The 17200-nt window shown below is 47.2% G+C and overlaps 1 protein-coding gene across 1 annotated transcript in view; it reads right to left on the bottom strand.

Annotated features, from left to right (window-relative positions):
* The window catches only part of LRRC75A (leucine rich repeat containing 75A), a 117058-nt gene that overhangs the window by 48983 nt on the left and 50875 nt on the right, over nucleotides 1-17200 (bottom strand). Inside the window, exon 2 of the mRNA XM_072640061.1 lies at nucleotides 13562-13690. Within this exon, the coding sequence (XP_072496162.1) occupies nucleotides 13562-13690 (129 nt within the window). The remainder of the gene's footprint in view (nucleotides 1-13561; nucleotides 13691-17200) is intronic.

Genomic DNA, 17200 nt, shown 5'->3' on the forward strand with positions numbered 1-17200 from the left:
AACCTTTGATTTTATATTCGTTTTTCTTTCCACATTGTATCTTGCCCCTGAACAGAGGAGTAGCTAATTAGAAATTAAATGACATTCGATCTGGGAAGGGATAGATTTCTTCCATTTGAACTTCCAATGACCTCCCTTACTGTGGTGTCTTATTTGTATACTCTCTTTTTCTTTTGTAAATTGTTGGGAGGTAGAGAGGAGCCTCTGGCTCTTTGATCCTCCCTGCTCACAGCTCCCTCAAGATGGAGACTGGCAAGTTGTCTGCAATTTACAGGAAAATAAGGTCATGGATTTAGAGCTGCAAGGAAGCGAAGAGGCCACTGGGTCCAACTGAGTCACTTTAAAAAAGAAGGAACAGGCCCACAGAAACTTAGTCATTTATCCAGGGTCACAGAACTAGGAAGTGTCTAGTGTAGAATTTGAACATGAGACTTGCTGACTCTAAGTCCAGCGCTCCATCCACCATCCCATGCCACCTCTATATATCGCTAATAGTTTTCATGTTAAGTGAGTTGCCCAGAACCTAGAGGTGGCAAGTGACTCACTAGTATGTGACAGATGGAACACCAAGGCTGACCTTCTACCCATTACTCCCACCTGCTTCTTAAAAATTAATCCTAGAGAACTGGAATGAAGGATGTGAATAAGCGGTTGTAAATGACTGTGACAGAATACTACTGTGCTATAAGAAATGACAAGCAGGATGCTCTCAGAAAAACCTGCAAAGACTTATACAAACAGAGGCAAAGTGAAATGAGCGGAACCAGGAGGACATTGTAAGGAAGACCAACTGTGATTGACTTAGCTATTCTCAGTCATACAATGATCCAAGACAATTCTGAAGGACTCATGATTAAAAATGGTATCTATCTCCAAAGAAAGAACTAACTGGTGGAGTCTGAATGCAGATGGAAACATACTTTTCTTTATTTTTCTTGTTGGATTTTTTTGTCTATGTTCTCTTTTACAACATGACTAACATGGAAATATGTTTTTCATGACTGTACATGTATAACCTATACCAAATTGCTTGCCCTCTCAATTTGCGGGGGGGAGGGAAGGAGAAAATTTGGATCTCAAAAAAAATTTTTTTAATAACATTAAAATTGTTTTTACATATAATTGTGGGAAAATAAATATTAAATACAAAATTACCCTACAAAATGTACTTTTATAATCCAGAATGTAAGGAGAGAAGGGAGGGGATGGAAAGGAAAGAAAACTTGAGTGTAAATCCTGTCTCAGATACTTAACTGAAGTGGGATCCTGGCAAATTACTAACCTCTTTGGGCCTGTTTTACACATCTGTATCATAAAAGGGTGAACTCAATGGTCTCTTGGGTTTCTTCTAGATCTAAGTCTACGATTCTATGAAGTAGGTACTAAAACAAAACACCAAGATATTTGACGAACAGGAGGAGGTTAGTGGATACAATTAGGGATGGAGGGCTCTAGAACTCTGACCCCAAGGAGCCAAGGAAAGTCAAGTAGCTTGGAGCCTCCAACTGGGGACAGGGTAGGTAGGGATCAAGGACGTGCAGAAGCAATGAAAGATGAAAGCCTTGAGACTCAAGGCAAAGGTCCCAGGGACTAGTTCCAAGATGGCACCAGTATGCCAGGAAACTGACGAATCTTGGATCTTTCACAAGGTGTCTCTAAACGCCTCAGCAAAACGAAGAATATTTAATTCCTTGAAGTCTCCCCGTCCCCCCCTCCCCACTTGCTCTGTGAACTTCCTGCTACAGTCATGCTGGTTTCCTCCCTGCAGCTCAAATGCCATCCTCCTCCCTCCTCTGGGAAGCCCCTTTAACCATCCCATCCCCTGCCCTCATCTCCTGACTGTGGCACTTAGCTTATACCACAAATATGGCACTTGGCACTCAGTTTCTATCTCAAGTAAAAGGTACCTGGGTCCACAGATTATCTCCGTGTTCCCTGACCCCATCCCCTCACAGACTCTAAGTTCCTGGGGACAGAAACTGTCAGAGTCACTGTTGTATTTGGCTGTCTCACAGCTGTGTGTACAGTGTGCATGGCACTGCCCTCCTCATATAGTATGTCTCATATCGTATACATCAGTTTTTAAAAGTATTTTATTGATATTTTATTTTTTAAACCACCTTAAGAATACAACATCAAAAATAAGACTAAATTACCAAGAAGAAAAAAAGATCAGCTCAACAAAACCAACCACCACACCACCCATGTCTGACAGCAAACACCCACAGCTCCCTATTCCCTTTGACCCAAATCTCTGCCAAGAAAGAAAGAAGGTATCCCAGCTTACGTCTGTTTAGTGAATAGATGGGCAGTCTTCCAGTTTAATTCCCATGGCCCTGTGTCCTCTCCCTGGCCCACTCCCTCTACCCTCATCTTTCTTTTTCCTTGGCTCCTTCAGAGAAAAGACAGAAAGAATCCATCCATCTAATTCAGACAAAGCTGTCCAGAGCATTCTTTTGGTCCCTTCCAACCCATGAATAGGACTCTTCCCTTTTTTCTCATTTTCAGACAAAGATACCTAGCCCCAGATGCTGGTCAACTAGCCCTTGGCCCTATGCCCCCAGGCAGCAACTGTGGGGTACAAGAAATGGGCAGGGCAGAAAGGAAAGACTGGAAAGGGGAAAGAGGATGGGGGGAGAAGAAAAGTGTTTGGAAGCATATTTAAAAGCCTTTCTAGGTCAGGAGAAAAATACTAAGAAATAAATATTTCCCCAGTTTAAAGTCCTTTCCAGACTTCTCCCCCCATTTCTTAGGCCTAATCCCACCTTTTTTGGAAAACATTTAAAAGGGCAAGTATTGAAACCAAGGCCTTAGAAAATAGATGAAGAACCTTAAGAGCGTTTCCTTCCCTCATCCCCTGATGAGATTCCAGTTATGACCCATCTAGGGACAGGCAGTACTTTCTCTCTCTGTTCTCTCAAGGGATCAGGATATTGACCAGAGAGGTACAGGTCCCTTGGATTCCTTTAGGTCACCTGTGCCCAGATTAGGGAGAATCATTGAAGGAAGTGACCAAAGAGAGACTGAGGGGTCAGTTGGCCCCCCCAGGCAATCAATCTGGTGGTCCTCCACTCAGAGGTACTCACCCTATTAGCGTTGGGCTCCGTGTGGAACCTGATCTGATCAGCTTTATCCTGAGCTCAGCTCAGAACCCCTAGACTCAGGCAGCCTGCCAGTCTCAGCTTCCCCAGCTGTGCAGCCTACAGGTGAACCATCACACGCAGCAAGGCATGCATCTTTGAACATAATCAGTACATGTATTTCTTGTCCTTGAATGTGGTTGTTACAAAGGAAGGTATTTTCTAATGGAGGGGGGGCCCTTAGTAGGGGGGAAGCTAATAACAGTGATGGCAAAAAAAAAAAGAAGAAAGAAAAGAGGTTCATTGAACCATTTTTTAGATGCATAGAAAAGAACAAAAGGAAGTTCTGAGGGAGACAGAGATGAACAGCCCAGCTTGGGAACTAGCTCTTGAACTTCTTATAGGCATAAAAACAAGCTGTTAAGTAAGAGACAGTGGTGGATTCACCCACTGAATAAATAAATAAAGTAGGGTTGGACTGGATGGTCAGCGAGGCCCTTTCAGCTCTAGACCTACAATCCAGCGGCATACAGGAGTCTGTTCGACCATCCCAGAATAGGAGGGGGAGTAAGACCCGGGCAGGAACCTTTGAACTGATGGAGGATGAGAGTTCTGAAGAGGAGCAGGAGACGGGGAGGGGGAGGAGATGAGAGGGAGAATAAGGAGAAAGATAGAGAAGGAAGGGAGGGAGGGAGGGAGGGAGGGAGGGAGGGAGGGAGGAAGGGAGGGAGGGAGGAAGGGAGGAAGGAAGGAAGGAAGTGAAGAAGGGAGGAAGAAAAGAAAGAAATGGGAAAAGAGGAAAGAAAGAGAGTGAGGAAGGAAGGCAGGAAAGAAAGAGAGAAAGAAAGGAGGGAGGGAGAGAGGGAAGAGGAAAAAGGAGGAAAAGGAAGTGGAGTGGAGGTTTTTTTGGTTTGAGTATCAAATACAAAGGAAACCACAGGCAGCAGCTGACCATGCCTTCCAGTAACAGAGGGGACACATGCCAATCCAAACTGGCAAGGGGAGTCATATTGGCAAAGGGAGACTAGTCAAGCTGCCAAGGCTCAGGGAAGGGCCAACCCAGATCTGGGTCAAGAGCAAACTAGCTGGGGGACATCCTGGCCTTCATTCAGGGAGAGCCCAGTGTCTGGCTGCTGAGCTCTCTGCCCTCAGACGACTTCAGCCTCCCTCTAGGAGTCCTGCAACTCTCCCAAGGACTAGTTTGGGGCCTGAGACAACCCAAGTTTCCCATTTTGGGGTGGGAGGGCAGGCCACATTCCTGCTTCACCAACAGTACCTGTGGGATACAGATCATTAGTAGGGCTTGGATTCATTGAAACATCCAGGGGACTTGATGAATTTCTCTATGTTGTACAAGCACAGATACACACACTCTCTCTCACACACACACACACACAGGAGTGGCCCAAGGGGGCTTTGAGCTCAGGCTCAGTGACTTGCCTGAGGTCACACAGGTAGTAAGTACGGTCACAGGTTCAGAGCTAGAAGGGACCTTAGAGACCCCCTTATTTTACAGGTAAAGAAACTGAGTCCCAGAGGAGGAAAGGGCAGATAATGGGAGAGCCAAGACCAGAACTGAGCTCCTCTGGCTCCAAAGCCATCATATTCAGCCTGCCATCAACCCCTCTTTTCTCACTAGGGCCACCTTACGGTGGAGAAAACAAGGGAGAAAACAAAGTCATCTGCTCCCTTCCCCATCAAAAACACATGAACACATAGAATATGAACAGCCCAGTCCAGGGGAGCCCAACTTGCCAAGAGTGAGGGGCCCAAAGAATGCTCTAGAAGGATTTCCCCTCCTCCAGGGTCCAGCCCTCAGGAGGCTAGAGACATTGCTGGTCCACCCAAGGCTGCTGCCCAAGTCAGCAGCTCCAGCCCTGACCTCTCTCCTCTGCTAAGCTGCCCTGCCTTCCTCCGCACCCTGACGTGTCCCCAGATGAACTCATCAAACCACCGCCTCCCTTGTGGCATTCCTGTGCCTCCCAACCCTGCCGCCAAGGAAGTACCTCCGGAACTCTGAGGATAATGTAGTTAATTTTAGCTCCCACTTCGAGAGCACTCCAAGGTTCGAAAACCCCTTTCCTCATGTCAACCCTGTGGGCGAGGAAGTGTGAGCATTCTCTTTCGGCTCCATTTTGCAGATGGGGAAACTTGAGTCGCAGGGAGTGACTCAATGTTCCCAAGGTCACATAATTCCTAAGTGTCAGAGATGATCTCTGAACCTTGGGCCTCTGGGCTCAGGCACAATGCCCCCAACTAAGGGACCTCCATTTGGAGTTGGAACCCAACTCCTCTTATCCTTCTGCTTAAGGGACAGTCTGACCCCACCTCTGACGTTTAGAGTCTGTGTCTTTGGGCCAGTCCCTTCACCTTCCTTAGTCACTATTTCCTCATTTGTAAGATCCAGGATCCTCTCTAGTTCTAGATCTCTGGGTCAAACCTACCCAACTATGTCAAGGGCTCTTAGGAAGCAGGGGTGCCTGTGTCAATCAATTAACCAACAAGCCCTTATTAATCACCTTCTGTGTGCCAGGGCCTGTGCTAGGCACTGAGGAAACAAGGACAAAGAAAAAAACAATCCCTACCCAGAATGAACTTAGGGTCTAGGGGGAGATGAGAACATACATGCAAATGCCTTGTATTTAACTTCTTGGTGTACATATGCATTTATTCACTATCTATTTATTCAATATACAGGATATTGTAAAAGTATCATTTCAATCTGATAAAAGTTTAAAATGACCCCAAAATTGGGAGACCCAAAATAGGGTGGATTAATACAAGTATATATACATGACAGTTTGGGAAAGAGGGAGGGCAGAAGCGGCTGGGGAGATGGTGGTTTTCCTCAGAAGAGCCCAGCACGGACCTGATAATTTAATTCATGGATCTGGCTGCGGAGTCAGAAGCCTGGCTCCCTTCTCCAGGGTCTGGGTGTAGGAAGGCCTGCCTGGGCTACTTGTTCACCTCAGCAGTCCCACATTCAATATACAAAATCCAGGGCATGGTTTGGCACCTGGCATTAAGTAGACAGGCCTTTCATAAAGGCTCATGCAACTGGAATCATGGGATTTGGAATTGCAAAGAACTCTTAGAGACCATCAGGCCACAAGGTCATTGGATTAGAACTGGAGAGGATTTTAGAGGTCATGGTCTCTTTCATTTTTACAGACAGGGAATCTGAGGTAAAGTCACACAGGAAATAATTGATAGAACGAAGATTCAAACTCAGGCCCTAATCCAGGGCTCTTTCCATTGCCTCCAGTTGCCTTCTGAGCCTAACCCTGGTCATTTTACAAAGCAGGGTGACCAAGGCTCAGAGAGGCTCCCTCAAGTCCATATCGGCTGGCAGGAAGCAAAGCCAGGATATAAATAAATACTCATTGAGGTGAAGCCAAGGTGGCACTTCTAGAGCGGGCAAGGCCCTCAGAAGTCATCCAGGGCAATCCCTTTATTTGACAGAAGGAAACCAAGCCTGAGCAGAGGTAATGATTTGGTAGCAACCATTAGATCCAGGATGATAGACCAGGCCCTCTGACTCCAGAGACAGCTCTTTCCACTGGACTGTTACAACCTCAGAGCCCAAGCCAAAGGCCCCTGGTTCCCTTCCTGCTTGGAAACTGCATACCCGGCTTCTGAGGGAGCCTGAGAAGGGAAAGCAGAGGTATCATCCTACACATGTTCCTGGCGTTGAGCGTGACAAGGAAAACAAGTCGGGGAGAGAGAAGAGATTCAATCTGCTCCCTTTCCAGGCAGTAAATTTGCTCTGATTAAAAGCGGCAAGCACTCCAGTCAACTACTCTGGAGAAAACACATCCTGTGGGGTGATTCCCCACCTGCTCCCCGAGGATGCTGGTTTGCCTCAGGTATCCCTGGTTGGGGGGAGCTCTCCAAAGTCTCCCACTCTCACCCATCTACGTGTGTAAACACACACACACACACCCTATATACAACCAAAAGCTTGAGCTGTCATCTACCAGTGTGTGACCTTGTATAAGTCATTTGTCTGGCCTCAGCTTCCTTACCTATAAAATGACGGGCTTGGAGTTCTGAGGTTCCTTCTAGTTCTATGCCCCAAAAGCCCTCAGACCTATATCCTCTATCCTGGACCTCTGGGAAACCACACTAGACTGTGAGGTTCTTATTGTTTCCTTCAAACATTTCCTGAGCAGGAGACTCATCCACCTGCCTCCTTTGGTGATTGATCCCGGTGTCTCACAGGCCTGAGGGCCATAGAGGCTTTTCCTGAAGCATGCTGGGTCGGATTGATCCCTCTTACCAAATCTACTGGTCCATCAATCCACCAGCCCTGAGCCAGTGACACTGGCCCCCCTTCTGGGTCTCCCCTCTGGCTGTCCTCTGACGTTGGAATGCCCTCTCTCCTCTGCTCTGACTGCTGACCAACCTGGCTTCCTTTAAGACTCAACTAAAATTCCATATTCTACAGGAAGCCTCTTCCCCCTCCCCCACCATTTCAGTGCTTTCTCTCTCTTATTTCCCATTGATTCTTTGCATATATCCGTTTGGACATTGTCTTCCCTATTGGATTGTAAGCTCCTTGAGGACAGGGACTGTCTTTTACCACTGTTTTGTGCCCCCAGAGCTCAGCATAGTGCTTGGCACATAGTAGGTCCTTAATGAGGGCCTGCTCCATGCCAGGCACTGCAATACAAAGACAAAAATGAAACAGTGCCTGCTCTCCAGGAGCTTATGTTCTGTCTTCTCTTCTTGGTGGGCATGGACAGTGACCTTGAGGGTCCCTTCCTAGGATCACAGGCTCAATAGGAATAAGCTGGAAAGGATCTTAGAGTGATTCTAGTTCAACTTTCCTCATTTTACAGACGAGGAAACTGAGGTTTATGGAGCTACAATGACTTGTCCAGGGTCATATATGCAAGGAAGCTTCAAGGGCAGGATTGAGCCCAGATGTCAGCCACCAGAGCAAGTGCCCTTTCCATGGTTCCATGGTGCCTCTCCGTTCCCCTCTCTGCTCAGTCTCTTGTGTCTCCCACTGTCTCTTCCCCCACCTCTTGATGGAAGGCGCATCCCTCTGGGCAGGAGGAGCCCAGCCCTCCTTCTGACTCCTTTCCTAGGAGCAGACTAGCTAGTCATGGCCTAAAGTCTGGTCAGTGAAGATTGAGGAGCTCAGCCTTTTCCTCCACTCTTACCCAATTCACCTGCTTAATCCTCATGAGATCAATTAGGCCCTACTTCCCAGCAAATCACTGGACTCAGGGATGCAGCCAGGGAAGGGAATGAGCTAATGAAAGGAAGAAAAGTCCTGTGTTCTCCACCTCTGGTCTTCTCATCTCTCCCACTGGATCAGAGACCTAGAGCTGTGAAGAACCTTAGAAGCCCCTTAGTCCAACCCTTGCCCTTTACAGGGTTGGATCCCTGCCCTGCTGCTTATTAAGTGCTTGGCTTTCAGCCAGACACTTCAACTCTCTGAGGACATTTGTCTAGGCCAGTGGTTCTCAGACTTTTTGGTTTCAGGACCACCTTCCTCTCTTAAAAATGACTGAGGACCCCTCTGCCCAAAACAACTTTTGTTTAAGTGGGTTATATCTATTTATAGTTATCATATTAGAAATCAAAGTGTCTGAACGTTATTTATGAAACAGTTTTGAGCTCATGGCCCCCCTGCAAGGACATCCTTTGAGCACCTCTGGTCTAAATGACAGCTGAAGTCCCTTCCATTTTCTTTTTCTTTCGGCGGGGGTGGGAGGGGAGGAGCGGCGGGAAAGACACTCAAGGTCACTGTGTCTGGGGCCAGATTTGAACTCTGCTCCTCCTGACGCCAGTGCTCTATCCCCTGTGCCTCCTAGTTGGCTCAGCCCTTACAATTTCTAAATCAGAGATCCCTTTGAGGGGATGCAGGATGGAGAAGGAAGAGAATGCTGAGCCGGAAGTCTGAGGGCCTGGGTTCAGATCTCACTTGGCCACCTACTACTTGTCAGTCAGTCCCTTCACTCCTCTGTCTCCTTGTCTGTGATATAAGCCACTTGGAGTCCATGGCCTCTGAGGCCACTTTCACCTCTACATTTACAATCCCATCATCTGATCTCTCTGATCTCCTTCGGTGTGAAGAAGAGAAATAAACTCTAGGATCAATTATATCAAATCTTCCCTGCGGGGCTGGAAGCTCCATCAGCTTGTCTTACCCATCTTCCTATCTCCTCCCTGCACTGACCTCAGTAATCTGGATGGAGCAGGTGCTCATCCCTATCACCCCCACTTCTCTCCCTGGTGGGGAGGGAGAGAAGAGGAGAGATGGTGGGTGCAAGGTGGTTTCTCCTTCATCCAACCCCAAGGCTCCTAACCTCACTCTCTTCCACTAACCCACCTGAACAACACAATTCTCAGGTTGACCATCCCATATCTGATCTCAGGGACCAAGCTGTTCCCAACTTAGAATGTTCCCTCTTACCCCATCTCACCCTTCTCCCCCCCAAAAAAACTGATTCCTACATCTCAAATTATATTGCAAAGCATCAAAACTATTTGGGACTGGTTTAAAAAAAAGGGAAAAGCAGCTAGATGATGCAGTGGATAAAGCATAGGGCTTGGTATCAGGAAGTCTCATCTTCCTGAGTTTAAATCTGGCCTCAGACACTCCCTTGCTGTGTGACCCTGGGCAAGTCACTTCACCTGTTTGTCTCAGTTTCCTCATCCATCAAATGAGCTGGAGAAGGAAATGGCAAACGACTCCAGTATCTGCTAAAATAAAAACCTCCAAATGGGGTCACAGAAAGTCAGACATAACTGAAAAAATGGCTGAATAACAATTATTCAGTGGAAAAGACTAGACAAGAAAGAATCAAACCATTGAAAATAATCCAGTGTGTGACAATATGTGAAAATAAATTACTTGGGGGAAAGGACTATCTATTCGATAAGAACTGCCTGGAAAAGTGGAAATCTGTTTAGGAGAAATCAGGGTAAGGTCAGCATCCTACACAATTTATTACAATAAGCTCAAAATGTATCTGATTTGAATATTAAAGATGACAGCATTAAAAAATTAGAAGAGAATTGGATCCAATGCCTTTCACAAGTATGACTGAATCCCTAACCAAACAAGGGACAGAGGTGATCCCAAGGATAAAACAGGTCATTTTGATTATATGAAGTTCAAGAGTTTTTTGCATGAACAAAATTAATGCAAATAGAATAAGATATGAAGGAGCTGATGGGGGAAAAATTGTAACAAACTCTTTCTTATAAGGATTTGATGCTATATATATGTATAGATGCATATACGTGGAACTGACACAACTGTATAAATGATGAAAGGCCAAGAACAAGCAGTTTTGAAAAAACTATTACCTATGTAAAAGATTTACATAAGAAATGTAAATGAAAAGATCTCTGAGGTTTCAATCTCACACAAAGAAAATTATCCATGATAAAATGGAGGACTAGTCAGTATTGGAAGGCTGAGGAAAAAGGGGCTCATTAAGCCAAGTCAAGAGCATTTGTGAAGCTCCTCATGTGTTCGAGGTTGTGAACTGGTCCAAACATTAGCAATTTGGAATGATCTAAGAAGAGTTATCCATACCATCTGGTCTAGAGATCCTATTGTTAGGCATTTACACTGAGGAGGTCAATGAAAAAAAGACCCATATATGCTGAAATAACTAAAACAGGACATTTTGTAGTACAAAGAAGAGGGCACAGAGTAGGTACCCATTAATTACATAGGGCATGGCTAAACAAACTGTGGCACAGGAAGGTAATGGTTATTACAGAAATAATGTACATGAGGAATTCAGAGAAGCATGGGAAAATTTATATGAACTGATGCAAAGTAAAAGTCTGCAGAACAGGAAAACTAATATATGAATTGACCACAACAATGCAGATAGGATAACAACAAAATAAGCCGAACTGAAGGCTGTGAAATTATAATGCTTCATTTGACCCCAAAGAAGAGTTTTTGTAGAAGAATGGGCCTCTGGGTATAGAAATCTGCATATAATGTTGGACTTATTTCATGCCTAGGTTAGTTTACTGATTTTTTTCCCCCTTTTTAAGGGATGGCTCTGGAGGGGAAGAAAAGAGAGATTTATTGGGAAATACAGGCGATATAAAATCAGTATCAATAACAGTATTTTAAAACTCACTTTCTACATTTCACCACCCCACCACATACACCCAAAGAAGTGCTTATCCAGTCTTTGCCTGAAGATTTACAGTAGAGGCAAGTTCACTACCTTCCAAAGCAGCCCAGCCCACGTTAGGACTGAATACATTGTTAGGAAGCCTCAACCTGCCTCTGGCCACTTCACCCATCTGAGTTCTGCCCTCTGGGGCCGAGAAGAACAAGGTGAAGCTCTGTCTGGAAAGACAATCCTTCCAATACCTGCTGGCAGCTGGAACGTCCTCCTTAGGTCTTCCTTCTCCAAGCTAGACACCTTTCAGAAGAAATTGGAGCTAGAAGGGACCTAGAGGCCAGTTCAACCCCTTCCCTTCTCAGCCCTGTCACTAGAAGCCAGCCATTACTGTTGGATCACCTCCTAGCCACTTTCCACTGTTGGATTCCCAGCTCTCCCTCCTACAGTTAATTAAAAACAAACCCTGAAGACAGAAGAATGTTTCTTATATGGGCCAGGAGTCCTTGCTCACCACCTGCCAAACCTCTCCTGTCTCTGTCTCTATCTGTTTCTCTGTCTGTCTGTCTCTCTCTCTCTCCAAAGCTGGTACTTTGAATTATGTGGCTGGGAATCACTGGTGTCAGGGAACCCCTGCCTTAAGCCCCAGGACTCAGAGCCTAGACAATCTGTCCCCTGGCACAGAGAACAGGAGATCTCTGAGAAGACTGTTGTTCAGCTCTTGGTCTCCAGTGTCCTTTGGGGTGGGGGTGGGGGCACATTTCCTGCCTTCAAGGGAAAGGAAAAAACCTTGCCTTCTTGAGACATCCCAGAGGGGCAGGTAGAGAACTTGTAGGTGGTTTGTGGGGTTGCCCTCTTCCTGAGGCCTGGGCATCTTGGGTACAAGTGCCCAGGGTGGAAGCAAGCCATATACCCATTTACATACACATCTGCCATGAGGAATGTGAGTTCCTTGAGGGTGAGGACAGTGTTATGTCTATCCCCAGCAGTAGCTGAGTGCCTCTAGTCTGGTAGGGCCTTCATCAGTCCTTGCTGACTGACTAGTTAACTGGCTGATAAATGTTCTCCTTATATTGTATGTTCAGTAGGATATGTATATATGTGTGTATATATATATATATATATATACACATATGTATGTATGTATATATGTGTGTGTGTGTGTGTGTGTGTGTGTGTGTGTGTATATGAGATAGGGCATCAGAATCCCAGATAAAAGCTGGTAGAGACCTTAGAGGTCCTCTCTGCCAGCTTCTTTGTATCTTCCGTCCTTCTTTTTATCTATTTATCTATACATTCATTTATTTACATTCATTTATTTTCAAGCCCTTCGCTTACAAAAGGAGGACACGGGTTCAGAGAAAGGATGTCATTTCCAAATTTATAGGACCAAAGACTTAGAGCTGGAAAAGGCCCCAGAAGCCATCTGGTTCAGCCCCCTCATTTTACCAAGGAGGAAACTGAGACCTAAAGAGGTTAAGTAACACTCAAGGTCAAAGCAGCTTCTTTCTGAGGCTGTGGGCAATTTCCATCTAGAAGGGAAGGGGAGAGCAGAGAGGGGACCGGGAAGACCTAAGAAGTGAGATCCCAAGGCCTGGCGGGGAGAGGGGGGACATCCCCACCCCCTCCCCACTGAGGCAGCTCCTCCCCAGAGCTGGGGGAACAAAGCCCACTTTATCAGGGCAGCCCCAGTTCCCACCGCTCCCTCCATCCTCCCCAGTAGCTGGCATGCTGGGAGGACTCCCTGCTGGTGACAGAGTGATTGCCATGGCTCCAGAGCTGGAAGGGAAAAGGGTAGATGTTTGTCTGGCTTTTTCTTTCACTCCCTCCAACCTTCAGAACCTCACAGGGGTCCGAGGCTGTTTCCAGAAGCTGGTAAATGCTTTGGGATTTAACTTCCAACCCAAGCCATACCAACCCCCATCCATGTCGACATACCCACAGCTCATCATAGACCTGGTCTGCTCTATTCCCTGAGCGCTAAGGCTTAGGACATCTGGAATGGGCTGTATTTCCTTGCTTGGCCTCTCTGGGTCAATGTACCCCACTTTCCTGACTCTCAGGGTAAGGAGGGAGAAGAAAAGTTGGCTTAGACCTAGAGGAGCTGAGTTCAAATTCAACTTCTGATGCCTGAACCTTGGGCAAGACACTTACTGCTCAGGGCCTCAGTTTTCTCATCTGTAAAATTAAAGGGTCGGATTAGGTGGCATATAAGGTCCCTTTCAGCTCTGGAGCTCTTTCTTATTGTTTTTCTTGGATGCACTGGATGGGTTCCATCCTCCGTCCATGAACACTTCAATGAAAAAAAAAAGCCCAGCCTACCCCAATCCCCCCAGCAATTTAGCCACTGTAAGAGGCAATGCAACCTACTGGCTTGGGGCAATGCACATAGCGGGCCAGGCTGATGATGAGGTCGTGCGAGATGGGGTCCACCAGGTTCCGAAAGCTGGCATAGCGGTAGAGGACATCATCCAGTGATGTTGACTCCATACCCAAGTCCTGTGGGAGCAAAGGGATGAACCAAGGTGAGGGGCAGAAGCCTGGACATGGGGCCCCTTCTGAACTGGCTGATGCCTGCTTCATTCAGCCAGAGAGAAATGAAATGCTGCATTCTCCCGGTACATCCCCAGCCTGGACTACAGTAGGGCTTCAGCAGGCAGTCCAGGACTGGGAGACAGGGTACGGGGGGCTCCCTCTAGGATGGCTCCTTTGGAGCCACTGGGTGAGAGGAAAAGTACCTGCCACAACTTAGGGATGGCTTGGGTTTCCTTACCTACAGCATCCTCTAACCAGCTCTGTCTGAAGCAAGAGAAAGATGTGGTTAAGCAGAATAAGTAATGAATTTGGAGTCAGAGGACCTGGGTTTAATCCTAGCTCTGCCAGATACAACATGTGTGACCTTGGGCAAGTCATTTTCCTGAGCCTCAACTTTCTCCTCTGTGAAATGGGAGGGTAAACTTGATGCCCTCTCTGGTCCCCTCCAGCCCTGTGATGAGAACAAGCCCACCTTTGATACTGGAGACTGGACAATCATGTCTCTTTTCTCAGATCTCCCCTGTTTTAAGAAACTGGATGAGTAACTGTCTCAAAGTTTGCATTCCTGGCCCCCGGGGAGAGGTCACTGGCAGACTTGCACTGACACTTAGCCCCCTCATTTCGCCACCACTGCCTCGGAGAAGCCTGGCTGCAGGTTTGCCCGGAATACACAAGGGTTAGTGGGTTTGTGGCAGGCGTGAGGTCTCTGATGCCCAAGCCTGTTGCTGGTGTCAACACTGGTTACCACACTCAGGGGAGGGACAGGATGTTTGCTAAGATCCCTTTCCCCTGAAACAAGGGAACCTTTTGGGGCAGTCCAGCCAAACCTCAGGACCTCTTCTCACAACAATGCTTTTAAATAATTGAAAGAAATGCTAAATTTCAGTGAGACTTAGTAAAAACAAAGATGTCATTTCCCCCCCGTCCAAGTTTCTCGATCCCTTGAAATCTATATGTGACCCTGGGGGTCATCAGACCTCTAGTTAAGAATCTCTGCTTTAAAACAAAGATGAGGAGGGGGCAAGTGCTGTCTCTCCTCTCTACCCCCACCCCCTTCACTGCCTATCTGCTCCCTCCCTACCCCATCCCACCAGGGCTGTAAGCCATGGGTCCCTGTGCCCAGGAGAGATCTCCAATTCCCATCCACTCCACCCCCCTAGGCAGCCTCTCCTCTGAGCCCTTGTCCCAAGATGATAAATCTGCTGCTTGGATTTATAGCAACCAAAGGAACAAGTGGAGAAAATTTCAGCAGCTGGTCTCGCCCTGGAGGGGAAAGAGAAGAAGAGGGAGGGAGGGAGGAGAAGAGAGCAAACCCACCCACACACCTTCTCCCAAGGATGCTCAGAGAATGAACAAGTAGGGGAGCAGGGAGAGATCAGAGCTTGCTGCGGCAGGCTCCCCCTATCTCCCTGCCAACACCAGCTGAAGCCCTGGAGAGGGCGGGCAGGAAGCAGGGAAGTGTGAACTGGCAGTGTGCCCAAGATGCCCACTCCATGCCTGGACATCAGAATGACAGCCCCACCTCCCTCCCACTGCCCTGGGGAAGGGGCCTGGGAAGAAGCAAAGCCCAGTGAGAGAAACTGTTCATTCTGACACGAGCTCATTCTCTTGGACTCTAACTATCTAGCTAGGTTACAGGAACCTCAGTGTCCTCATCTGTAAAATGGGGATGATAACATCTACCCTACCATGTTCATAGGATCATTAGATCTCCAGATCAAAAGGGCTTCAGAATTGAATCAAATCCCTCCATTATAGTTACCAATGAGAAAACCGAAACCTAGGTTGCTAAGTGATTTACCCAAGGTCTCACAGGCATGAAGTGGCAGAGGAAAGATTTGACTCCACCACCTCTCACTCTAGACCCAACGATCTTTCCACTTTGAGCGTCAAGCAGAAGGAGTCACCTGACTTTGGCTCTCAACAGTCAAATCACATGGGGCGGACCAAACCTGCCCCTTGGAGGACTGGAATAATAGAAGGATGTGGGGTACTCTCCCAGCATGACTCTAACTCCTCCAGCCTGGGCTGGAGGCTCCCAGTGGACGCGGCCAGAAGTTAAGCATGTTTCCAAGTTTCTTTGACCTTTAGGTTTTTTGTTAGCAAAGTCCTTTCTAAGGACAATAATTTCTATTTTTATAGTTATCTCAGGCTTCTATTTTCTTCCTTTTTTTAGTCAATCAGGGTTAAGTGACTTGCCCAGGGTCACACAGGTAATAAGTGTCTGAGGCTGGATTTAAACTCAGGTCCCCCTGACTTCAGGGTCAGTGTTCTAACCCCTGCACCAACTAGCTGGGTCCATCTTGCGATTTTCAATACGACCCCTCCCAAGGCTTCAGTTAAGCCTTCTAATGCTCATTTGCACTTTACAGATAAAGAAACTGAGGCCTGGAGGAAAAAGCAAGTTTGAGGGAGGGAGGGGGCAGAGCCCTGGTTTCTCTCCCCTTCCTTCCTCCCTGGGCTCTATCTGCTAGAGCACCCAGTCTCTTACACAACCTTGTATGATGGCAAGTTGGCAGAGGTGGTAGAATGAGGGGACCTCATCCCAGAGACAAACCAGTGATTTTGTAAGCTGCTTTTCCGGTGTCTCTGAAATCAAGAAGCAGAGAAACTGCCCCAGGAGAAGAGCCCATGTTCCATACTAGGCCTGAGCACAGCCAAAAAGGAGACCAAGATGCCTGGCAGGGCCTCTCTCACCCCTGTGCCCAGGGGTGACCCTGGGGCTCTTCCAGCCTCTAGCTCTTTCCCAAGCAGGGGTTCTCCCCTAAAACAGAAGAGCTGTGAAATGTTGTATGGTGTGTGAGGGATTATTAAGCACCTACTGCATGCCAGACTCTCTGCTTGACAGTTTCCTCAACATGAGGGGCCTGAACTAGATAACCTCAAAGGTCCTATTTGTGTCTAAATTTATGATTCTGTGGGTTTATGGAAAAAAGTGGCTGTGCTCCCACCTTGTCCACGGGCCAAGGAGCCTCGTTTCCAGCCTGGTTCCTTCCCCCATCACTCTCCTTGCAATATTCTCTGCCAGCTCTGGTTCAATCTAAAAGCTGTTCGGATTAATTCATACGTAAGTCGGTAACTTCCATCCTCAGCCCCCTTCCTCCACCAACCTACTGGGGCACAGTGCCCACCTCAGGCCAACCAGGCCTCCCCCAGGGCCCACCTTCTCACTTCCCCAATGCCCCCAGGGCAGCAGACAACCGACCTCTTTGGGATCTTGAAGCAGAGATAATTCATACTGGTGCTTTGCCCTGAGCTGGGCCCACATTTCGGAAGAAAGAATCATGGATTTGGTTTTTTCGGTTGTCCAGATTATTTATTTCCAGGCTATCCAATTTCCATTAAAACTATCAGCCTTCTCCTGCCCCTTCTCCCACTCTGCACAATGTTCCTGGCCTCAGGTACTTATTAGCCTGTATGGCCCTGAACAAACCACTCAGCCTCAGTCTGTCTGAGTCTCCTCATCTGTAAAAT

Source organism: Notamacropus eugenii, chromosome 2 (assembly GCF_028372415.1).
Source record: "Notamacropus eugenii isolate mMacEug1 chromosome 2, mMacEug1.pri_v2, whole genome shotgun sequence".
Lineage (NCBI taxonomy): Eukaryota > Metazoa > Chordata > Mammalia > Diprotodontia > Macropodidae > Notamacropus > Notamacropus eugenii.